Source organism: Tetrao urogallus (genome assembly GCF_951394365.1).
Source record: "Tetrao urogallus genome assembly, chromosome: 1".
Classification (NCBI taxonomy): domain Eukaryota; kingdom Metazoa; phylum Chordata; class Aves; order Galliformes; family Phasianidae; genus Tetrao; species Tetrao urogallus.
Genome location: NC_136813.1, coordinates 30728700 through 30753464, shown reverse-complemented (window position 1 = coordinate 30753464; position 24765 = coordinate 30728700). Strand labels below are relative to the sequence as shown.

The window sequence follows — 24765 nt, the reverse complement described above, 5'->3', positions numbered from 1 at the left end:
CAAATAGCCTATGCCCATCAATTCCCATGAGCAAAATGTACTAAATCTACACTGTAAATCTGCCTTCTGAGGCAGGACAATTGCAAAGCACCAAGCACCAATAAGCACCAATCAAAACCCAGTACTGCCAAGCATGATGCCATTAATTCAACTGATCAGGGTGGTCAATTATTTAAACGAGACTAATCAAAGCAATGTATGTAACATCCAGAATCTCAGTACCTCAGACTAGACAAAACCTGTAGTGCTGATAGCATTGTCTAAAGGCATATCAGATCTCTTATTTCAGCTGCTGCCAGTTTCATGGAATGCTTGTGTCACTGAGATACTAAGGCTGAAAGGTTACATCATAGCTTAGAAGGTAACCATCATTGTAAACATACAATCTGTGGTCTGTGGGGTTATAAGAAAGACTCTGCATTGTCTCTAACTTTTTATCCATGATGACACTAATATGACCTTCTTCGCCAGTACTTGTGTCATACGTGTAGAAGATTTCCTCTTTCCTAGTGCTCAGTGTCCTTGTGGCATACAGAATGCCACATAACATGAAAGCATTGGAAACAGATGGCTTGTACTGTCTTGTCTGCCAAGTATTTAGCACATCAAGTGTGGTCTCATTGAGTTTGCTAATCACAATGTTGCCCAGGCTATCTTCTGTTGAATATATTACCCACAACCCACTTTCATCCACAGCAAAGTCTATGTCTTGCCATGATACACCTGCATATGAGAAACGGTTACTGACAGCAGCAGAGGGAAGAGCCTTACGCACAACCTCTTTGTTTGTATGTATATCGTACATGGCTATATTTGATGAAGAATAAACATGATAGTACAAAAAATTATTGTAAAGAGCAGCACCACTTCCTTCCCCATAGGATAGTTTTCTTTCATACATTGGATTATACAGCAGCAAATCATCAAAAGAACCATAAATCCTAAAATAGTCAAAATATCTCCCAGCTGTGGTCAGTGGTGCAACCCAATAGATCTCTTCCTCAGGGTTGGAGGGAGAATAATCTCTACCCCAGGAACCATATTTGTAGGAAGATCCTTTCCAGTTCAGCCTTACAACGTAGGGCTGGCTAACATTCAGCAGTCCACGGTGAATGCAGCTACCTGCAATGGAAGAGAAAAAACAGGTTTTCCAAATGTTGTCATTAAGAGAGAGGTTTTGCACAACATAGTCTCTACAGCGTGCTTACTAGGGAATAGCTCTATGGCAAAGCACAGACAAAAAAGCATAATTTCATGTGTAAAAGAGCTCCTTTTGGACCAAGGAGTGTTTCAAGCTGACTTAGAAAGTTGATTAAAAAAAAAAAAAAAAATGGAATACACGTAATTACAGTGAATATTGTGAGGGGAAAAATAAAAAATAAAGAAGAAAAAGAAAGAGAGAGGAAAAAAAAAAGACAGTGAACATTCAGCCTCAACCAGGATTAATTTGCAGAAATTAAGTACTTACTGCATCATTCCAGACAGGGGACAGATTTGATGTGTGGTGCACTTGGAAATCCCTTGGTAAATACAATTTCAGAAGCATTTTAGGCTATTATCTAATTCAGTAGAATGGAGACTGTGCAAGATGGGAAAGAGGAGCATCTGATTTCTGTGTATTTTGTTGAGGAGGGGTAGGAAGGAGAAGCAGCAGTAGTAATTCCAAGGCACCATTTCAGATGAGCATTCTACTGTCAGAATCACAGTTACGAAACAGTGCATCACATGGTGCCTTCTACCTCAGGCCCTCAAATAAATCTGCAAACAGTATCAGTTACAGCCTAGGAAATGTAGACAGTCTTCGGTCCTAGATTTCATATGAAGCAATTCCAAAGAGGGGCTAGCTTCAAGAAGTGATTATATGTACCAGAACAGTATTATTTTCCATACGTCAACTATGAAGCCATCTCCAGGAACATGGAAATATTTTTTTTCTCGTTTTGCCATCCAAAATATTCTACTTTTTTGCTCCTAAAGAATATGCATGCTTTTGGGATGAATAGAATTTATTCCACAACCATCCATTTCATAGGAACAAACCACAAATTGGAATATTCAATGATGAACAGCATTTGGAGAAAAAATTTCTAAATGCATCTATAGTAAATACTTTATTCTTAATCCTTTTTTCCTGACAAACTCTCAGCATTATCAGCCACTGGTAGAAAAAATTCTCCACTCAGAAATGTTTATGCACCTTTGCTAAGTCCAAAGCTGCCACTGGCAAAGCCAGCAGACTTTTTTCAAGTGTAAATATCAGCATTCTATACAACTGCCACAAAAGGGTTCCACACTTTTCTTTGTAAAGGTATTCCACCTGTGGGAGTGGAAGTGGAAATGTCAAGTGACTGAAGCTAGTTCACAGGCTTAATGGTATTCTGAGATATTCAAGAAACATTTAGATGTTGTACGAAGGGACATGCTTTAGAGGGGAAATACTGGTGGTAGGCGGACAGTTGGGCTGAATGATCTTGTATGACTTTTCCAACCTCAGTAATTCTATGCTTTTGTGATTATCTGAGGTTTCCCAATTCAGTGAGGCGCTCAGCCTTTCTCCTTAAAGATGGAATATCTATCACTAGAATAGGCTCAAGCTTCATATTTCAATTAACCAACAATTAATGGCACAACTGTTTGGTGTTAAGAATGCCTCACAGCACAGAACCTTCATGTACCACCAACTGTGGTGTCAATAACTAAAGTCAAACTTATCTTTTGTTTTTTAAGAATTTCTCTGGGTGTTATGTCATGATTGCTTACTACCTGAATGAAAAAAGCTGCTGGTTATAAACGCAGTCTTATGAGGGAACATCTAGCATATAACCTATGTCTCAGAGCAAAAAAAAAAAAAAAAAAAAAGAGAAACAACAGAGCAAAATTTATCTTTTGCCATCAAAGCTGACCATTCCTACCAAAGGGTGGAGTATAATTATGAAAATAAGTTGAAAATTGTCAGGAAAAGCCTGTGTGGCATCTTGCATTCAAAGACATCCTAGTCTTAGTCTACAAGTAGAAATGTGCAGAGAGTCCACCTAAGATACATTCCTTCAAAAAATACTTGGAAACAAGATATATTGTGAAAAATGAACCATTGCAAATGCCAAAAGATCTTTTGGAGAGGTAGGAGAAGGTGCCCTTTATCTGGAACAAGGATACTTGTGGTCTGATTGTCCAGGCAAGTGCATAACAGTTGTGTCAGTGTGGAAAAGTCTGTTTGGGCAATGAAGCTCTCCATGTCTCCTCCTTTCTCAAAATGTACCATTTGCCTCTTTCCACTACTTAACACCCTCACCCCTCACAGCCATGTGCTTACTTGTGCTCATGACTAGCGTGGACATGTGATTCACCTTCAGCATTCACTCAGTCTATGAGGAAGGTGCGAAGCATCTTTGTATTAAATATAAATCAGTGTGCAGAGATAATGCCCCACACCACAGTGGCAACTCCCCTGGGGTCAGCACTGAACCCTAGAGTAAGCCAGCATGACTGAGTGCCTAGGTTACAGCAGAGAGGGTAACACATGTTGCAAACAAACTCGTGTCATATCCCAGCCAATTTAATTCCTGAGATTCTCTCAGCTGGAATATGTGATGGCCTTCACTCCTTCCCTCCTTCCAGTCACTTGACATTTCTACTTTACAGGCTGAGAGAGCTGGGCTTGCTCAGCCCGGAAAAAAGAAGGCTGTGGGGTGACTTCATTGCAGCCTTTCAGTACCTAAAGAGAGCCTATGAACAGGAAGGGAGTCAACTTTTTGAAAGGGTAGATAATGGCAGGACAAGGGGAAATGGTTTTAAGTTGAAGGAGGGAGGATTTAGGTTGGATGTCAGGGGGAAATTCTTTACAGAGAGAGTGGTGAGGTGCTGGAACAGGCTGCCCAGAGAGGTTGTGGATGCCCTGTCCCTGGTTAGATGGGGCCCTGGACAAACCTGGTCTAGTATTAAATGTGGAGGTTGGTGGCCCTGCCTGAGGCAGGGGGGTTGGAACTTGGTGATCCTTGAGGTCCCTTCCAACCCCAGTCATTCTACAGTTCTATTATTCCATGCTCCCAAGAATCATGGCAAATCATTCCTGGCTCTGAAAAGATGAGTACATGCACTTAAGTGCTTCACAAAGGATGAGCCCCTGGAGCAGATAGCTCTTTTCCAAATATAGAACACCAGGGAGGCACTGCTGTGTGGCCAGCCAGGCTGCATCTCTGGAAATGGCACGCTAGTGACAATGCCTCAGCACTTGGCACAGGCACTCATGTTTGGAGGTGCTTACACCTCAGCTCATGCAATGAGAGAAAGCTAAAGCAGAGAGTGCAAAATGGCTTGCAGCCTGCCAACTCCATGAATCAATTTGAACTGTGTTTTTCTTATATGTCTATTATGTTACCTCCGGCATGAGGGCTTCTTTAAGCTGGTGACATATTGAATACATTACAGTGATTAAATCACAATAAACGTATCTCAGAATTAAATGGTTATTAAATGCTCCAAATCTCTTGATTTGTTTAGAAAAACAGAGCACCAAAGCTTGCAGGTAGTGAAGCACTTCTAAGCTCATCTATATGCGACCTCAAATAATTTTTCATGTCATTAAGCAGAACACTATTCCAGATTTATTTTAATAATTCATACATTGTTTCATAAATAAAAAACAAACGTGTGTTCAGCAGAGAGACCTTTTTTTACAAAAGAAATAATAAATTATTATTTCTTCCCTTAAAGAGATCTCTCTGCTGAACACTTGTTTGGTTTTTATTTATGAAACAATGAATTATTAAAATAAAGTTAGAAGCATGTTCTGTTTTAATGACATCAAAAATTGTCTGAGGTTTCTATGCAGAATGTGCTTGATTTTGATTTCCTTGAAAACTCTCCCAGAATTTATTATTTTTTTTTTAACCAGAAAACTCAGTGGTAGTCAGGGGGTGATTTGTCTTCTTGCACGGGTTCAGAAGAACTCACTGCTGTTTATTCAGTCTAACCCTGCCTCCCTGTCTGGATCTTGTGGGGAAAAAATGCACAAAGGAAACAAAGCGTCATGTAATTTTGTAAATATTAGAAGGTACTTGAAATAAACTCATATGCATTATGCAAACTTTCATGTCTTTAACTCCTTTTTTGACTGTTCTAGGCTATCGATAAATTAAGTCCTGGTATTTTCACCTTCCCTTGTTTCATGCCTGTGTAGCAAATAGAGGAGAGAAGGGCTAACACATGTACATACACACAGGTATCTACTGCTCCCTGCATAAAGAACCAGTAGCTCAGCTCAGCTGCTTACTAATCCTTCTGATTCATCAGAAAAGGAGCTGTCATTCAGAAGTCACAACTGAAAAGAACCTGACTTCCCTGGCTGATGGGCTGCAGAACTGAGCATGCGCAAAACACGCTGTTGGGTCTTGTTTCTCCAAGTAGCTGCATGTAATTGCAGAAAGGAAGGGATCATACATGTGGAACCCACATTTATAGGAACTCCCATTAGGGGAACAGAGACCATCAGCAGGCTGGTGCTTCGTTCTCATATGTGCTCCCATGCATCAGATGCGTATCCTTCTCTCCCAGCAGATGACCCTCTGCATCTAGATATGTGTGCTGCTACTGGCTGTTACTGTGGCTGGAGACACAGGAGGCAGAGCTGCACAGAGAAGAACTTAACTTTGCCATTTATGTCTCAGTAACACGAAAACCCAGAGACACCTCAGTCTTTCACCAGCATCATTGGGCATGGGCTCAGACAAAGGGAGCTGCAGTCAGAGAAGGCATAAGTTTACAGCATCTAAAAGGGGTGGACTGGGGGGCTCAAACTCTTCTGACCTGCCTTCAGGCAGCTAACAATTCAACGCCCTCTGTGGCCAGCAGAGGCATGAGTGTGTTGCCAGAGGCAGTTCAGCCAGTCCTGGAGAGAAGGCATGGGCCATTTCCTTTCAGGTACCTGGTGGCATCTCTTTCTGTATGGATATATTTGTTTCACAACCCGACACCTCCCAAAAAACAGGAGTCTTGAGATTGTGTAGGTGGTAAAATTTAAGGCAAAAATGTATTTGTTCTAAAACTCCAATGTGAATGCCTGAGTTTCAGGATTAGGCTACATCAAGTCTTCCTCCTGCTGAGAACTATTCACCAGTAACTTGAAATTCTTAATTTCTTAATATACAAAAGCTGGGGAAAATGCTTTACTCTTTTTTTTTTTCTTTTCTTTTTTTTTTTTTTCTTTTTTTTCCCTTTGAGTTTTGTTCGACTCACTTCTCCCTGTTGCCTCTCTCAGATAATTTCAGTGAGATGTGACAAAAAATCTGCTTCAGAATCCTCAAAGAAGGTCCTTTCCTTTCTATATTTGTCCTGACACAGTCAGATGAAATCAGCACAAAGGAAAAACAAATGGATAGATATTTCTTCCCACTGGACTGGTGAAGAGAGAGAAGTTGTGCCCTGCTGCAGATAAGGAAGTTAGTGATGATGATGAGGATGAGTAACTATGTATTTACTGATCCAATTTCAGATACCCACATATCCAGTTGGAAGATGGGGCAAACAAAGACCAGAGATTTCCCTCAGATACATTATTTGAGAAGGAGAGGCTGCTCATTCTGGAAATAAGGCAGCAGAAGCCTTAGGGGACAGAGTCAAAGGAGCTGTGTTGTACAGCATTGAGAAGCAAGAAGCTTTAATTAAACTTGCCTTTAGACTCATAGTCTTAGACAGCTTGGGGATTATCCAAGCTCTCTCTGGTTCATATTGCCTACCCAAAATATGCGGGAGAAAGGAAGAAGGAGGAAAGAAAATGCAGTCTGAAAACAGGACAAAGAGTCAGTTTAATACAAACATTATAAATATAATATGAACTAAAAGCAGGGCAAGGCCAAGTGGTTTGGCAGGAATTCAAGGCATTCAGGCTTGCAGAGAAAACGTATGGAAATTTTGTTCAAATGCTCAAATGAGTGCTGGAGAGCTTTAAAGCATGAAGTGTGAGCATCCATGCAAAGCCTTCACAGTGACCATCCAGAAAATGCAGCTCTCTCACATACTTACTCCATCTCCCCAAGCAATAATGTTGTTCTACAACCACTTGTTTCCATATACAGTCTGCACTACATAAAACTGCTCTACAAAGTCTCTGCCCAGAGAATATTTGCTCCCTATTAGGCACACAGTGTCACGATATTACAGTCCCGCATGGATTAGTAGCGGTCTGATTCTACACAACACTCATGTTATCTGTACAGCTGGCAACTCCAGTAGTTAGAAGACTTGCCAGCCCTCCACAGTGTGCCTGCTAGTCCATTCTGCCACCCTTGGAATCATAGAATCATAGAATGACTTAGGTTGGAAGTGACATTAAAGATCACTGAGCTCCAACCACTGTGAGCAGGGTTGCAACCCACCAGGCTGCCCAGGGCTCCATCTTAACTGGGCCTTGAACGCCTCCAGGGATCTGCTCAGAGACAACCCTCAACCCACACATATTTTGCAAGCCTTCTGAGTTTCCAGTTGCTGGAGGCATGAGAAGAACTCACAATTGACACCAAAGGACATCCTTAGATGATGCCTTAGATGGTGGTGACAGTTCACAGTAAGTCACCGAAGCTATTGAAGTTCTAGTGATAGGACAAGAAGTAATGGCCTTAAAAAATAAATACCAAGGGAGGTTCTGTTTGGGTATTATGAAAGGTTTCTTCTCAGAAAGAATGGTGAGGATTGGAACAGGCTGAACAGAAAGGTGATGGAGTCACCATCCCTGGTGTTCTTCATTAGTGGAGATGAGGCATCGAGGGGCATGGTTAGAGGGCATGGTGGTGATAGGCTGGCAGTTGGACTTGATGACCTTACTGGTCTTTTTCAGTCTTAATGATTCTGTCATTCATACCACCTGGGAATAATTTTGTTCTTTATGGCTCCCACACAGTGCAGTAGCATTCAAAGGTACCTGAGACAGCTGGCACACCAGTCAGGAATAAGAAAATGCTAAAGCAATATCAATTTGATCCCGGATAAACTCTATCTATCTTATCATCATGTCCTGAGAAGCAATACTAATTAATTCTACTATAGTCATAGAATTATAGAATCACTGAAGACCTCCAAGATCATCTAGTCTAACCATCAGTCTATCACTGTGCCCACTAAGCCATGTCCCTAAGTGCAGTCACTCTATATAGTTACATTTATTCCACCCCAGAGCTATTGACCTGTTCTGCACATGACCTGCCTATCCGTGCACAGAGCTGCACTGTGAAGTGCAGACCTCCCTCTTCTACTCTGTGAAAGCTCCACAGACGCTCACGTCAGCCACCCAGGCTTAAAAGCAGCTCCTGCCTCTATCATTCACAGAAGGACACAGCTTTCTTATTCCAGAGCTCGCAACTTTCCCACCGAAACAAAGGTTTGCTGTAGGCTTGAAGATAAAGAAGCTGTTTCTTTCCACACACCGTCACTCACAATAAATCAGTGAGACGTCCTTCAAATACTTTTAAAACATTGCTTGCTTTTTTTTTTCTTGCTTTTTTTTTTTTTTTTTTTTTTTTTTTCCATTGTAGCATTTTAAGCCTTTGCTGAGCAGCAGAGGGGCCTTGAAATTTTGCTGTGCAGATTTCTGTTTCAGCTTTTTCTCTGCCTGATCCCCAGACAAGGTGATACTTGTGCATCCTGCCAGGGAAGCACAGCAGCTGCCTGCACCACCATAAAGCCCTGAGGAGATCACAGTAGGGATGCTGCTAACCCATGGGAAGCTTATATTTCTACTAGTCCCACATTCTCACCTTTTCAACACGACACCTGAACTTGCTGACCCAAATGATGAGAGGTAAATGCTGGTGGGTGCAAATCAGTGCACACCTCATTTTTTTTTATGAGTTCCTTTGCATTTAATCTCACTGATTGCTAGTCAGCTTATGTGAAAAAGCAGGATTCTTCCCCCAGATATTGTGTATAATAGAATGCTTACTCTTTTATAATACTCTGTCAAAAGGAATTCCTCGCATATAAAATACTCAGGGGATAAATGCAGCCTGGTAAATCCTACCATCTGTTAGCAAGTGGAAAGTTTGACACCTCAGCTTGTGCTTCCCAAGCAGTTTGCTCCAGCATATCATCGGCTCAGAGTTCCTCAGACTGCAATTCACTTGCAGTGTGATTTTTCAAACTGAGCATAGGCCAAGACAAAAACTCCTCCAGTTGTAAGATAATTACCACATGCCCTATGAAAACAGTTTGTGCTTTCTAGGATGAGAAGGAATGGCCTCAAGTTGTACCAGGAGAGGTTCAGGTTAGATATTAGGAAAATCTTATTCTCAGAAAGAGTGATAATGCATTGACTGCCTGGTGAGGTAGTAGAGTCATCATTCCTGGAGGTGGCACTGAGGGACATGGTTAGTAAGCATGGCGGTGATGGGTTGATGGTTGGACTAGGTGATCTTAGTGGTCTTTTCCAACCATAATGATTCTACAATTCTATTATGAAGTGTGCTTTTGGAACCACAGATATAACCTCCAAAACACAATATCTCCTATTTTTATAAAGAGTAAAGCCTACTTCCACTGAAATCAATAAGAAAACTCACACTTATTTCCCTGAAGCCAGATTTCCCCCCTCAAGGTTCTTGACCTTTTGATTTAGAAGAAGAGACTTTTGCCTGTGAAGCAAAAGTAATCATGCAAATCTACCTTTCTGAGTTTGCATATACCAACAGCTTTAATACATCAGTTGTTGCTCATAAATTCTCAAGCAACTTTAAAACAAAATTGCCATGACATGACATAGGTCGCTTTCACAGGAACCATTAGAAATCAAAGCTGGTCTGAAAAAAACGCAGTTTCCCAGTTTTCTTTTAAAAAAAAAGAAAAAAAAAAAGGAAAGGAAAGGAAATTGGAAAAAAAAAGTAGAAGGTATGGGAAGAGACTTGCTTTTCACATGCCAGTTGAGAGGGATTTTACAGCTTTTTCCAGCTGAAACCAACTAATGTGTCTGCAAGAGTTTGCTTCCTGCTCTCTTTTTCATTTTGAACCTGTTGATGAACGATTAGTAGCTGCCTGCTCAATTTGTCAAGACTGGATAGTATCATTACAATCGTTTCTAATATTGCTCCTCATGACAAGACAAATGCTTACCTGGTGGGAAATAAGGGGGTGCTGTTGTTTTGTTTTTGCTCTCTTCACACTCTCTCAGTTGATTCTGAAGATATGCAACTTGTCGACGTATTGCAAGGATATTGTTTTTGTCCATTGATTCTAGTTCACTCACCATTATAGTTAGATTTGTGATCTAAGGGGAGGGGAAATAAAAAAAAGAAGAAAATTTTATATTCCTGTCAACTTTATTTTATAGATATTTGTAGGCAGGTTTAATTGCATCACAGAAGATGCTGTAAAACAATTCTTAAGGAATATACTCTATTCTGCCGGCCTCGCATTTCCAGCAGTGCAATGTGATCAGTTTTATCTGCTTTGACACTCAGCTCTATAACATAATGCAAAATAGTGTTAATCTGTACATAGTGTAAAAATTGGTCCTAGACCTAGTAGGTCCTAGACAAGTGCACGCTATTGTATGTGAGAAAGTACTTACTCTTGTCTTGAAAAGTAGCTTGAAATTTTATTTGCAAAGATAAGTGGTGTTCTCAATCACCTAGTTGATGATCTAGAGGACAGTGGAGAAACTAACGATATTTCATTTTCATATGAAGCAATTATTCTCTCTAGGTGAGTGATTAATTACAATTTTGAAAATGTGATTTATAGTCCACTGGGAAGGTGATAGTCTTTCCCATTTCTTGATTTCATATTGATTGGGTCACTGCCCCAGCAACCAGAAGCTAATTTTTTAATTATCTAAGTTAAAGCACAGAGGCTTTCAAGCATGGGTGTCAATAAATTCATATTTATTATAATAATTTAATAAGTTCATGTGCTTAATGCTGTGCAAAAAAAAAATCTCTTCCAGGCAGAGAGTTGGCAAAGAGAAAGAGGACTCCATTTGTTTGGATGGAGTTTTTTCTTTTCTGTACTGCATTAAGGAAAAAGGCATTAATAAATTTAAGATCAAGCATTTCTTTAATTTGTTCTGATGAAATACTGAACTAATACCACTGGCTGCAGTAGAGATAGGCTACATTTCTCTGACCTAAACACTAAAGAGAGTATAGACATTCTGTGTATTGACTCATTTTTGGCTAATAGAGATTCTAGCAGTACCTCCAAATATATTTGATCGATGATGACATTGCTCCCAACAACACTGGATTTCAGCTGAATGACCAGCTTTTCTAGGTTACTGATTTCCACTTTCAGTAACTGGAAGTCCAGTTCTGTGTAAGATATGCTGCTCTGTTCCATATGCTCCACTCTGATGGTTATATTAAGAATTTGCTGTTGATATATTTCAATCCTTTTTGAATACTCTTTAACCTTAAAAAAAGGGGAAGAAAAAAAAAGAAAAAGAAAAGGAAAAAAAAAAAGTACATATTCAGGTCCAGGTTAGCAAATAAAACAAGACTGTTTGACATATTTATCATATTTCTTAGTACCCCGTATATAACATACACATTCTTGATATACTTACTTTTCACATAAACTGCGTAAACAAAATTATCATCACATGCATTAAAAATGTAAAACTTAACCCTCATTTATTGTTGGCAGTTCCACATAGTCCCCTCAGGAATGCCTGGGGATAACTAAAGGCAGAATTCTACTCAGAATCTTCCTTTTTTTTTTTTTTTTTTTTTTCAATTCTTTGCCAATATTGTCTCTGTAAGCTAATTTTACCCTCAGTATGCCAACAACCTACATTGGCAATTTTTTTATTAGAAAAGCTGAAGTGCATTATCTCACAAAAGCAACCCAAGGAGGCTGAGAAACGCAACAAAGGATTTCCACGTTTTTCAAATTTACTTCTTATTAATTCAAAATACAAATAGGATTTTAACCCGTGTTACATTTGAATTGTGCCAAAAGTTTCTAGAATTGGTTTTTGTTTCATCTTTGGGGGGTATGGAACGTTTAAACATAGTGTTAAAAATCAAATTGCATTTAAATGAAAGTGGAAATTTTATTGCAGGCTTTAGCTAAATTAATTTACATAGCAGCCTCTTCAGCCCTTGAACCATTAAACGGTTGTCCAGATTAATGTGTTTTCACATATGTATCTGCTGAGGTAAAGGTCACAGCACATGCATTCCAATGCAAAATTAATACTGTAAGAATGTTATATAGACTTGGAACATTCTTATGAAAATTTTTCTTTAAATTTAACACTTCAGGAAATCTCTGCCTCATATGCTTCACAGAAATCATGTTATTGTTTTTACCTTTAAACCAATATAATCATATCACAAGAGTTAAGTAAGAGTAATTATTCATTCATTGCACCAATAACTCTGTATTTATACCTCAACTGACATTTGCAGTATAAGCTCCTTCTCAATTTCTATAACTTTTTCAATTGAGAAACTTTTAGTACCCATCCTGTCAATCATTCTTGCATTATCTTAATATTTTTCCCCACCGCCTCTGGAATAGCCTTCAAAATCCTGTCAGGATGTGAAGACCAAAGATTTGCTGTTTCTCTCAGCCTCTGAGACTGGAAGGCCAGCAAATACACATCAAATAAGTCCATGTAATTTTTTTCTGTATCTCTTGTGGTCTAAAAAAATATGTATGGAAGCTCATGAAGGACAATAAGGATCTTTTAAGATCATTAGATATCCAGAGAACTGGTTTAAGAAGGAGAACCGTAAATGTCCAGGATCCCTTTTTTTTTAAAGTATAATTTTCAGTATCAGCATAACTACACTATAAATCTGAAATGAACAGGCATGCCACCACAAGCTGCAGCAGAAACACCCTGACTCATGATGGATACTCTAGATCTCCCAGGCTAAGCCTGGGTAAAGAATAACTTTAAAGATATTTGTTACAATTAAGCATCAAAAATGACAGCATAGAAAGACCCAGTTCCTCATAACTGGCTGGAAAAAAAAAAAAAAAAAAGGCAGCTGGGGTGCCTTATTTGAGTTGTCACCATCACCTGTTAGGAGAGAAGGTCTGGGCAATGGTCTTGGAAAACTCAACTCTATACGGACCTTGCACTTTTACTGGTCACTGAAATCATTTTAGAGCTGGAAGATATCCTCTAAAATAGTTCTGAGAAAACATCTTTAAAGGTCAGTGTCTAAACTGTACATCTAGATTTTGCACAACAAAAAAGAAATAGATATGATTACATTCTGAAGAACATCCAGCTGGTCCGTGTCTGAGTAACATTGCACTGGTATGTGAAACTACAGCTACCGTAGAGGTATTCGGAAATCTATCTAGGTCCTATTGGTCTATTAGGACTATTAGTCTATTATTATAACTAGTCTATTTTTGGTTTAATAATTAGTCTATTATTAGTCTAATAGTCCATCTAATAGTCCAAAGGGTTATTAGCTTGTCCCATACTTTGTTACTATTAATATTACCAACATTACAACTATTAGTATTATTTTTATGATTGTCCTGTGCAGACCAGTCTACAGATGGCTGAAATAGATTCTTGGAGTTAATGACAGCTACTCATTAGTGAGAAATCTGTGAATTTGGAGTTTTCTTCAGGGTCTTGAGTTTGTGAACAAAGCACTGAGCACAGGACCCAGGCATACATCATTATTTCAGCCCTGATCGCAGAGTGCTGCAGGACACAGACTGGAAGTTCTCCTTCCGCATTGGACTGTCTTCATGCAGACAACCATCCAGGTCTTTCAAGGACACCAACACTATACTGCATAGCTGAGAGCTGTCCATGTTAGTTGAGCCTGAGCTAGCTCCAGCACTCTGCAGTGCTCTGTACAAATACACCAGCATCTCAGTGGATTTAAGCTCATAGGACCCCTGGCTTACCATTAGACAAATGCAGTTTTCTTAGCAGTGATGTTTTAATAGATCTGTACTGTTTTTGCAGATAAAACCAGAACATACACCAAGCACTGTGGTGCAGAGTGAAAATTCCAACCTGATCAGATCTTGCTCAGGGGTTTCTTTAGCTGAGAAATATCAGTTGAAAAAAAAAGGGAACATGATGTTGCTCTGTTGCTTGGCAGACAGATTCAAGCAGCTTGCAATTCCTGCTCTCCTACAGTATCTGTGTGCTAGTGACTGGCTGTTGTCTCTTGCTGGACTGGCACAGAAATTCTGTGCATGGCCCATGTTTAGGAGCACAGATCGAAAACTGGTTCTGTCTGTTGTCACATTTGTCATAAAGGCCTTAAGTAGGGCATAATGAGTGCACAGAGCTTGAAATAGGAAGAAAATGGAGCGATATGATGTATATGTAGGGAAAAGAGAAAGGAAAAAAAAGAACTAGTTTCATTTGTTCCTCCACCTTCATGGAATGAAAAGGGCAGGGAAAATCTTCAGTGCTCATATACTGTGTCGTTTACCTGCAATTGGTATTTATCAAAACAGGTTTTGCAGCATGCAAACAGACACTTCTCTAGCATACATTTAGAGACTACAGAAGAGGGAACTGAAGTGCAAGATGAAGATGCAAAAGAAGAAAAGTAAACATGGATAGATGAGAAAGAAGTGACAAACCAGCAGTCCTAGAAAGCTACTTGGCCTGGGGCTTTGGGCAGCTGTGACCTCCACAAACCCATAACGAGCACAGCTGGCAAGCAGTCTGCAAGTTGACACTAAGGAGAATTCCACTCCAGGTTGATCTATTTTGAAAACAGTTCTTCCTGGTGGAGGGTAGGAGTGCTTTTTTCTCCTGTCTTTGTTAAGCAAGGATGTCATGATCACTGTGAGTTAAGTTCTGAAAAGTACTCTCTCTCCTTGGGATAAAGTGCTGATCCATCCCTGTTACTGAGGTGTCCTCTCCCCTTTCTTATTGAGAGGAGCAGCCAATTCCCGCTTTGATTTGAAAGGTTAATTTTCTTCTGTAATCATAATTATGCTGGCAAAGGTTGATGTGACAGAGGAAAAATTAGTCTGGTATTTTCAGCCTACAGTTTGCACTCATTTGGCGCATGAGAGCATCTCTTTATCTGCAAGCTTCCCTGCCTGCTGTTTCTATAAAAGGACCCCCTTGCTTTTTTGAATTAGTGTACAATCAGGCAAAAGGTTAACGATTCAATCAGGCTGTTTATCTGGGACTTGTAGCACATGGAAAGCATCTTTAAGAGGGCCCAATCCTGAAGCTCTCACCCAGGAAAATCTCCCACGATCCTCAAAGAGTGTTTTAGAAGAGTGAATAAAGCGTGAGTTCTCAGTGTCCAAAAAGCAAGCACTTAGAAGAAATCACCACCACTGTGCTGAGACTAGGTTGAGCTGAGAAGACAGACTGGGATCTGAATTGCCAACAGAATTGCAGATGGCAGAATGATTCCCCAGGATTTTGTTCAGGATATTCTGTTCTAATAACGGTTAATAATGAGAACAAGGCTTTCATTGCACTGTTCCATTATTTTCTTCTTTCTGTGAGTATTATTACAATCGAGTAGTAGTATATGGGACTTCACAAGAAAGAAGGTGAAGTATCTGTGTATATAGAGGCTCATGCATAACAAGATCTTAGATTGCTTAAGTTCAGTTATCAACAGGGCAGTGCTTGGGAGATTTCTTCTTTCTGCAGAAAAACAGCAATAACAACAACAACAAAACAAAACAGAAAAACAACATCATAACTGATATAAGTTGCACACATACAGTTACACCAAAATACAGTACTTGTTTTTATTTCTGACCCAAAGTGTCTCTTTGCCTGTATCACACTGCAGTGTATGTCACACTTCATCTAACCAGATGCATTGTAACACTGCTTGGCTGATTGGTCTCGACAGGATAAAATCCAGCGAAGCCTGAGTGAGGTCAAGAATTGTCACTGTCTGCAGCTAGAATTGAAAACCAAGGTCAACATCTACCCTGCAGTACACTGTTGGGCACCTAAAGACAATACAGTTATACCATTTTATACCAGCTGGCAGCCTGGACATTAAAGTTCACAGCAGGGATTCAGCTTGCCCTCACTTGAAAGATGAGTTTCAGATACAAGCTTAGACATCTAATTTTAGGTATCTATAGTAACCTGTGTCTTCCTATGAGCAAGATGCCTGAACTCCCTGTAGAGTCAATGGACATCTGAGGTTGTCCACACAGAAAGATCAAGCAGCAATTGAGATGCACTGCAGATCTGTGAGGTTGGCAGATATGCCACTCATCCTAAATGGAACATGCACTGCTCTGAGGAGAGTACTGGTAAGAGGCCAGTTGCACCATGGCAAGCGAGTGGGAAAAGTGGTATGCAAACATCCCACTCATTTTCTGTTTGGGAATCATTGCCTTGCTCTTTTCCCAGTGCAATTAGTTTTAATGCTGGCAGTGACCACAATGGGAACAGTACAAAGATCTGAAATTTCAGTGACTGTCATGGATCATTAACTGAGCAACACCTCCTTCCTGCAGGAGAAAAAGTAACTCCTGTGCTTGGGAATAGTGGGGCTTCTGCCAGCTTGCCTTCCACAACCCCGCTGACAGCTGAAGGTGCTTCATCATCAGCTTCAGTTCTTTCAAATCTAGTGATTTCAACTGATCTTTCCATAGGATCCTCTGCCTGTTGTTGTGGTGTTTTATGCTTACTTTCTTATCGGTTCCTGATTATACCAGAAGAGGTTTATGAATATTTATGGTTAGAATTTATAATTTAATGCTGTGCCTTTTCTGCTGATTAACTCAAGGACACTTCATTCCTTAAGATTCCTGGTTCCTGAAGAAAACACTTTCTGCTGGACACCTCATCTGAATCCTGAATGTTTATCCACCACCAAAAGACATAGGCAGACTTCTGCCCTCACAGGCAGCCTCCCCCATTGCACTGCAGCACGTGTAGGTCTGTCTGAGTTCCTCAGAAATTGATCTGATTTCATACAACAAGCAGCCAAAGTAGCAGAAGAGCTGTTTGTCTTTAAAAATAATACATAATTCAGCACTCTCCCTGCCACAGCCTCAGATGTTGACACAGAACTTTGTTTGTTGGATTGATTTTTAATCCATGAAAACAAAAAGAGTGAGGGAACAAATATTCACCTTACTTCCTCACTCTGAAATGTGTTGACCTTACTCCTCCTTCCATTCATTTCCCTCTTGCAATCTGGCTGGCTGGATACAAATGATAACACAAGAAAGCAGGAGGCTTGGTTTCCTCCAGTTCTGTATAGCAATCACAAAACAATAAAAGTGAGCCTAAAGGGAAAAATACTGTACGCCTTTAGCTGCAAGGGTCTAAAAAAGAAACCAAGGATATTCAAATGTACGACACGCTACAGTGTCAGAGATTTGAGATTTAATCACCCTTCTCCCTGTCCTTACAGAGACCTCTCTCCTGCTGTTTGAAAGACAGGTCACCAAAAAGTGCTGACTGCTGTACTTTTTCCACAGGAAACCATTTTTCAGCCAAGATACAATTGTTATATTTGCGAGAAAAGAACACCTTACTTGAGAAAGCTCTGCCTCAAATTTCTGCAAGAGCGTTGTGGCTATCACTTGCAATTGCTCAACCTTCTGCACGGGAAAGTCGGTATCCGGCAAGTACACAGAGCACTGACAACTTCCATGGTCATCCAGAGAGCCAGTCACGTTGGCAAAGAGCTGAAAAAACAAGGCAATAATGACAAAAAAATGTTAATATACTTCTCTAGAACCAATAGCTAATGCCTGGCAATAATCTGACAATCATAGGATCAACAACTTTGCTGTCAGTTTTTTTTCACCTTTTTATTCCAAGGAATTCCTATTATCTGGTTTTTTTGTTTCGTTTTTTTTTTTGGCTCAGCCTTACAAATCTTTCAGAAAAAAAAAAAAAAAATTAAATCTTGCTGTAAAAATGTAATCTTTGGAAAAACAGAAGCATAATAGTCCTTACTTCTCCCTTACTTCTCCAGCTTGCAATAAGTTACCCAGAGAAGTGGGGGCCCCAACCCTGGAAGTGCTAAGGCCAGGTATTTATGGGGCCCTGGGCAGCCTGAGCTGCTGGGTGGCAATGCCCATGTCAAAGAGTTGAGACTGGATGATCTTTGAGGTCCCTTCCCACACAAGCCATTCTATGATTCTATTAATCTTATGGACAATCATCCTAAGAAAATGAAAGAATCTTACCAGGAGGTGAGAAACCACACAACAGCAAGAAAATAATAACTTAGTAACTTACGTCCTATATTTACTGCTCTGTTTATCTGAATTGAATTAATCAAATCATCTAGTCATTTCCATGCATAGAGCTGAAAGCAGCAAAATAGAAAAACAGTGACTGAGAAAGTTTTGAAAAGAAACATGTTTTGTTTGAAATTTCTTAGCCAGCCCCAACAAACAGGCATGAATTTAATTGTCTACTAGTGAAAGGTGAAGAACTGAATACTCAGGCTCAAGCTAATGTAAAGATACCTCTCTTCCTACAGTGTTGAACATCACACTACACATCACTGCCCACCCACCCTCAGCCATGGATAGCTTGCAGAACTGTGACCCATGCCATTAGCATGAATTGCCTTGTCCTGGCTGTCTGCACACTCAGAGCATCACCACCGGAGCAGTGGATATGGTGTTTGGAAAGGTCAGGGCTGGCAATTCATGATTATGCCATAATTTATGGCCAAATCACATAATTTCCACTGGGTTGAATTCAGAGCATGCTTGGGGCAATGAAATATTTAGGTTTTGTTTGTACACAAAACATTCACCAGTTCATAAACCTATCACAGCTTTATTAATAAATTTATTTATTCTTCCTTTAAAATATTCTGGCACATACTTCAGTGAAGCTGCATATTTTTAAGCTAGAAGCTTGCTCTTCAAATTCACTTCTTTCTGTAATCTCTCCTCTTGCCTTGCAGAAATCCCAGTGTTATCCATCTATTTTCTTATTCTCTCTCCCTCTTAAAAATCAAAAGAAGCAAACAACAAAACTATTAACCAAAAGATGGAATTTCAGCACTTCTTCTCTCACTTTTTCACAGTGGTTTCATTCAACTTCCTCACCACCCAATCAGCCCAGTGATGGCCAGCAGCAATGCCCAAGAATAGAGCAGCAGCAAGAAGGAATGATCCATGTTCACACTTCTGGCAACATCTTTCTGCAGCCATAACAGCATGTACCTCATTTTGAAAGAAATCATGAAAAGATGTTTTATCTGTGTTATTCAAGCACCATGGTCCTTAAAACTTCACTCCAGGCCAGACTGCTGAAGACATTTAACATGAAAAGAAGCAAAGAAGTATCTCATAGGATGCAAGAGTGTCCCAGCACGTCATTTCTATTGATTTCCCTGCCAGATAGGTTACGAAAGCACTTCTGAATATCACACTGAAAATATACTGCAAACTAATTCTGAGTACCTTTAAAGATACATCTAACAGAATGTAAACTAGTATGAAAAATAAGCCCCTCAGTCCTTTGGTCTTAAGAATAGGTCACTTGGGAGCTTTTGCATCTCTGATTCCTCTACATGGGCATGATAAGGATAGTACGATGCTCAGCAATAACAGGAAAATAAACAGGAAGGGGGGAAAGAACAAAGAAAGAAAGAAATATGGCTTACTGAGTATCTGTAGGACTGTCATGTGCATTGGCATACTGTTGAGTGGAAGCTCTTGTATTCCATCCCTTCCGTATGTAACACAGATATAATATATATATGTACATATTTAATATATATGCATGCATATGCTAGGAGAGAGTATACTACACATAGAATAGCATAATATGTACTACACATATGTATGTGTTTCTATATCTAGAAATGTGTGAAATATAAGATTTACATTTCACTAAACTACAGTCCTAACTATACAGAGACATCCATTTTTTTCTAGTGCTACAATGCTTATTCCATGTGTCAAATAAACTCTTCATAAGCATACTCAGATGATCACCCGAAATGATCCTGCAGAAAAACCTCCAACTTGGGCATTCAAATTCCCTATGAAAAAACAATCATTCTATTTTAATATTTGTGTTGAAAGAGAGCCTAGAGTTGAAGGCAGAGCTTCACTGCATTCAGTGCTATTTATATGCGTGCCAAGAGACAGTTTTCCCAATGGAGAAGGCAGCCTGGGCAGGGAAAACTACTTCCTCTCTTCCATTGGCATTGCTAACTTTAGGATTATGATATTGATGAGAAAAAGAAGCATTTTTTAGTTAAGATCCTCTTGGATCAGCAAGTGCTTCAATCAAGATATAACATCAGTCAAATGATGACCATACAGCAAAAATGTCTTTCTTTATCCTATGGAAAAATGCACAGGACAAGCTGTTACTTTTGATGGATTTGTGTGTTTTTTAAAGTTTAATAATTTACATTGAATCTTCAAATGAGAGCAAACTGTCCTAGCCTACAGCAAGGACTCAACAGCAACATTTCACTGTAAAATTAAGCTGTTACATATACATATTTGAAGCTATGAAAAATGTTTCTTTCCCACATCCCTTCAATTTAAGAAAGACACCAAGAGCCAACAGGTACCTGATCTGCTGAAAAACAGAAAATGTATTCAGTTACCTAAACTGTATATTAGAGTTATATCCTCAAAACAGCCTAACTATTCAATGCTTCATTTCCAGTTACATTGCATCCCAGTGGCATTCACAATTCTGAATTAGCTTCTCGCTCTTCCTAAGACAGAATGTGATCCGCAGAAACCATATGGCAAGGATAGGAGCCATCTCAGCTGTACGAGGAGATGGATGGATTTAGGGTCCCGCTCCTAACTCCATTTAACTTTTCAAACTCTCAGCTGGAGGTGGAGATTTAACACTCTCTTACAAGATGTTTCTCCATACATCCCACACTGGGCTAGCCTGGGTGATGAAAACCTGCTGTCAAGCTGCCTACTGTCTTTGACTTGAGCTGGAGCTGTGCTTTGGGTAGACACCGTTCTTGATGCTTAGGTTTCAGGACCACTCAGAGCAATTGTAGCCTGTAGAATCATCTCCAAAAGCAAACATGTTACTGAGCAGTCACTGACAGAGGGAGGCAAAGAGACTCAGAAATGCACAGACCTTGGACTTGAGCACTGTACCAGAATTCTCAACAATTCAGGTTCAAGTCCCTCTACAGGTAAATAGTTGAGTAAAATTTGAACTAAGTAGAACAGGGAGAATCAAGATTTTCTCACTCTCATCAGCCTCTTGAGAACACTTTTTAAAGGTGGCAGAATGCTATTTCAAGGCCCTACTTTCATTTGCATGAGGAAGACAGAATTCAACAGAAGCCTTCCTCTTCCTCCAGGGACGTCATCACCACCAAACTGTTTGAAAATCTGTCATCAGATGTCTGTGGCACGAACTGTTTCACGTCTGGGATGCAATGCAGTAGTCATAAGGGCTGTGTCAAATCATTGCATGTGACCAAAGCACAGAATGACGTCAACAACACTGACAATTTTGGAAATTCATCTCTTCATAGATCCTAGATCACAGAATCACAGAATCGTAGGGGTTGGAAGGAACCTCCAGAGATCGAGTCCAATCTCCTTGCCAAAGCAGGATCCCTATATCAAGTTGCATAGGTAGGTGTCCATGGAGTCTTGAATATCTCCAGAGAAGGAGAATTCACAGCCTCTCTGGGCAGCCTCTTCCAGCGCTTTGTCATCCTCACCATGAAGAAGTTGTTTTGCATATTCCTATGCTCCAGTTTATGGACATTTCCCCTTGTCCTATCCCACAGACCACTGGAAAAATGTTGTCCGTGTCCCTTTATGTCCCACACTTAAGATATTTATAAACATTAATAAGACCGTCTCTGAGTCTTCTTTTCTCCAGGCTGAACCTGTTCACTCAGCCTTTCCTCACAGGGGAGATGCTCCAGGGCTTTTATAAGCTTTGTGGCTCTCTGCTGGACTCTTTCCAGGAGATTCTTGTCTTTTTTGCATACTGAGCCCAGAACTGGAAACAGTACTCAAGATGAGGCCTACCAGGGCAGACTAGAGGTGAAGATCACCTCCCTTGACCTACTGGCCACGATCCTCTTAGTGCACTCCAGGCAGGATGCCATTGGCCTTCTTGGCCACCAGGGCACACTGCTGGCTCATGGCCGATCTGTCATTCATGGGGACCCCCAGTTCTGTCTCCACAGAGCTCCTCTCCAGCAGGTCATCCACCAACTTCTTCTGACACATGCAGTTATTCCTTCCCTGGTACAAGACTCTACACTTGCTTTTGTTAAACCTCATCTGATTTCTTACTGCAACATCTGGGTAGCCTGACTTACCTGGATGAGGGCTAAGCCTCCAAGTGACTATGTTGCGTTTAAAAAATGCATGGAAACTTCTTAGTTATACTCTTTCTCAGATTTTATTGAGCAGTTAGCAATGGTCATACCTTTGGGGAGCTGCGCTGGCTGGTAGCCTTCTCGTTAAGCTGAGTCAGATATTGAAGTGTGCTGACAGGAGGAGTCTAAAATGGAAAGGAAAGCCTCTTTCAGTGCAAATTCCCACATTTGTCACCTTCCTTTCCCTACCAGCTAGCCACCATCCTACATCTACAAAGCACTTTGATTTTACTACAGGAACCATCCGCAGAAACTATAAAATTAATTGACTTCTCTTGACAACTGGCATTTCCCTGAGCACACTGTCACCTCGCAGACACCTTGTTCCAAAGACAGGCTACGTGTGGCCACAGGAAGGCAGGGGATGCTCAGCCTGCTCAAGAGGTGTGAGCTGGGGCCATGACAGACAGATCTGGCACATCTGTGTGGCAGTCGAAAACAACAGCACTGTGTCCCCGTGCCCTAAATTCACAGGCTGCTGTTCTTCCGGCAGTGACATCTGCTCCAGGCCTCCCAGATTGCACGCCTGCTCTCAGAGCAGGACTTGCTGCCCCTTCAATCTAAGCCATCAGGTTGCAAGCTGTGACAGCTGGGACACGTATCCCACTCTGCTCACAGTGGAGGGGACAACATCAATCTATGGGGAAGGAGCACGAGGTGAGCTGCCACGCTTCTCAGCTGGGAAGCTGATCCACCTGGGAGTCTTTTATATAATAAAACAACATACATCCCTTTTAATGTTCAGATGTGAACATATGTGCCTCCCTATCACAGAAAGGAGAGCAGCTGTCACCCTGGCATTGCACATCCCTGGAGGTCTGCCACAACTACACGGAGTGTGCTGAGGATGGTGTACCATGGTGATACAGCATAATGCTGCCCACAGGAGAGCCTCATCAAAACCTGTTACAAGGTGGGAATTGCAGCAACACACCTCAGTGTCAAATGGTGTGACAGACGTAGCACCAAATGGGCTTCTCCCCAAGGAGGACACCTATTGCTCAGTCTTGCTGCATTTCCCAAATCCCAGCCCCCATTCCTGAGCCAGGGAATGATGTGGAGCTCCAAGTGGGCAGCAAAAGGGACAGCATGGACAAACTTTTGTAGGACAGTTTATCTAAGCAATCCATTTGAACAACCATATGTGTGTTCAGGCATGGTGTGAGAGTAGATAGTAGCAATTAAATTACACAAACACAGAATCAGTTTTAAGATAAGCAGAATGAGGAGAAATATCTCCTGTTTAAGTTTCCTCTCCTCAGTTTATCAACATATATTTAAATCTCCTTCTTGACTCCTGAAGAGTCAAGGAGTCTTAAAATCCAGATTGGTGTCTAAAGCAGACATATCAGAGTCACTGAGAGACAAAGTGGGAGTCTTCCTAATGTTAACTGTAGAAATAGTAAAAGGCAGCCTCTTGGGTCAAGCTGAGACAAAATGTTTTCTTTCATTTGGGAATGCTTGAAATCTATTTTGCAAACTTTTTCTAATGACAATTTAAGCCTAGTTTTAAATTAAAAATAAAATGAGACCATAGAAAATCAAAACAAATCTCTCACTAATGCCATTTTTTACATATTTTCGAAGTTTTTTCTTCTGCCCTCCTTCCTGTTACTTTTTCTTCCTGATTGATGTATTTGATTTGAACTTTTCTCACGCATAACCAGATATAGTTTTAGGGGGAAGAGGGAGAACACTCCACACAAAACACCCAGCATGGCTTTCATGTGCCTGGACAGCGATTACGGCAGCAATCAAGCAGTTGGGAAAGGCCCCCGCCTTCCAACTCCTTCCACATCAAAGATGTGTATCCTTTCCTCTTATAAGCCTTTGCTAATTAATTAGAAGCTACACAGAGCATTTAATATCCACTGAGATTCTCACTGGGAGTTGCACTCATCTAACCAAAGGCAGAATTTGACTCTGATTTTAAACCCATGCCTCATTTTTACATTTATTACCCAGTCCCTGTACATCAGTCGAGAGGAGGATGGAGAAATACTTTAAACTTTCTCCATGCAAAGATCTCAGCATTTGTCTAATAACTTCCCAACAACCTAAAAAGATTTTGCACCAATCTAAATGACATGAGAAGAACCAAAGGCGCAAAACTTGGATGATGATATCCCTTCTTACCACTTCTGTAGCTGCTGTCACGGTTGCCTGCGTGATTGTGCCCTGCACAAGGAGCAGCAGAGCCACCTGTATGTTCTTCATCTCTGCCAGCAGATGTAACAGCCAGGGGAATGGGAGCTCTTTTTATCATCAGGGCTGGGGATTTCCCCAGCCAAATCTTAAGGAACTTGCTTGATATTATATGTTTTTTGAAAAACGATGTCATAAAATCTTGTGAAGGTGTCACATTACTAACGCACAAAGACAAGTTACTAACCGTCAGAAATTAACTGACAGTTAATCACTGTCACCCAATTTCCCGAAAAGAAAGCGTTCCCACATGGTGCATTATCTAATCTTAATC

General features: G+C 40.5%; 1 protein-coding gene across 1 annotated transcript; it reads right to left on the bottom strand.

Annotated features, from left to right (window-relative positions):
• Positions 1–328: 328 nt before the first annotated feature.
• OLFM4 (olfactomedin 4) lies at positions 329–24524 on the bottom strand (the record flags this gene model as incomplete). Its single annotated transcript, XM_079549892.1, has 6 exons — positions 24423–24524; positions 22337–22411; positions 17458–17610; positions 11179–11391; positions 10096–10249; positions 329–1122 (listed from the first exon to the last, which is right to left on the bottom strand). Exons 1-6 carry the CDS (start codon positions 24501–24503, stop codon positions 329–331), a joined length of 1470 nt encoding a protein of 489 aa, XP_079406018.1. The 5' UTR covers positions 24504–24524.
• Between the last annotated feature and the right edge of the window lie 241 nt (positions 24525–24765).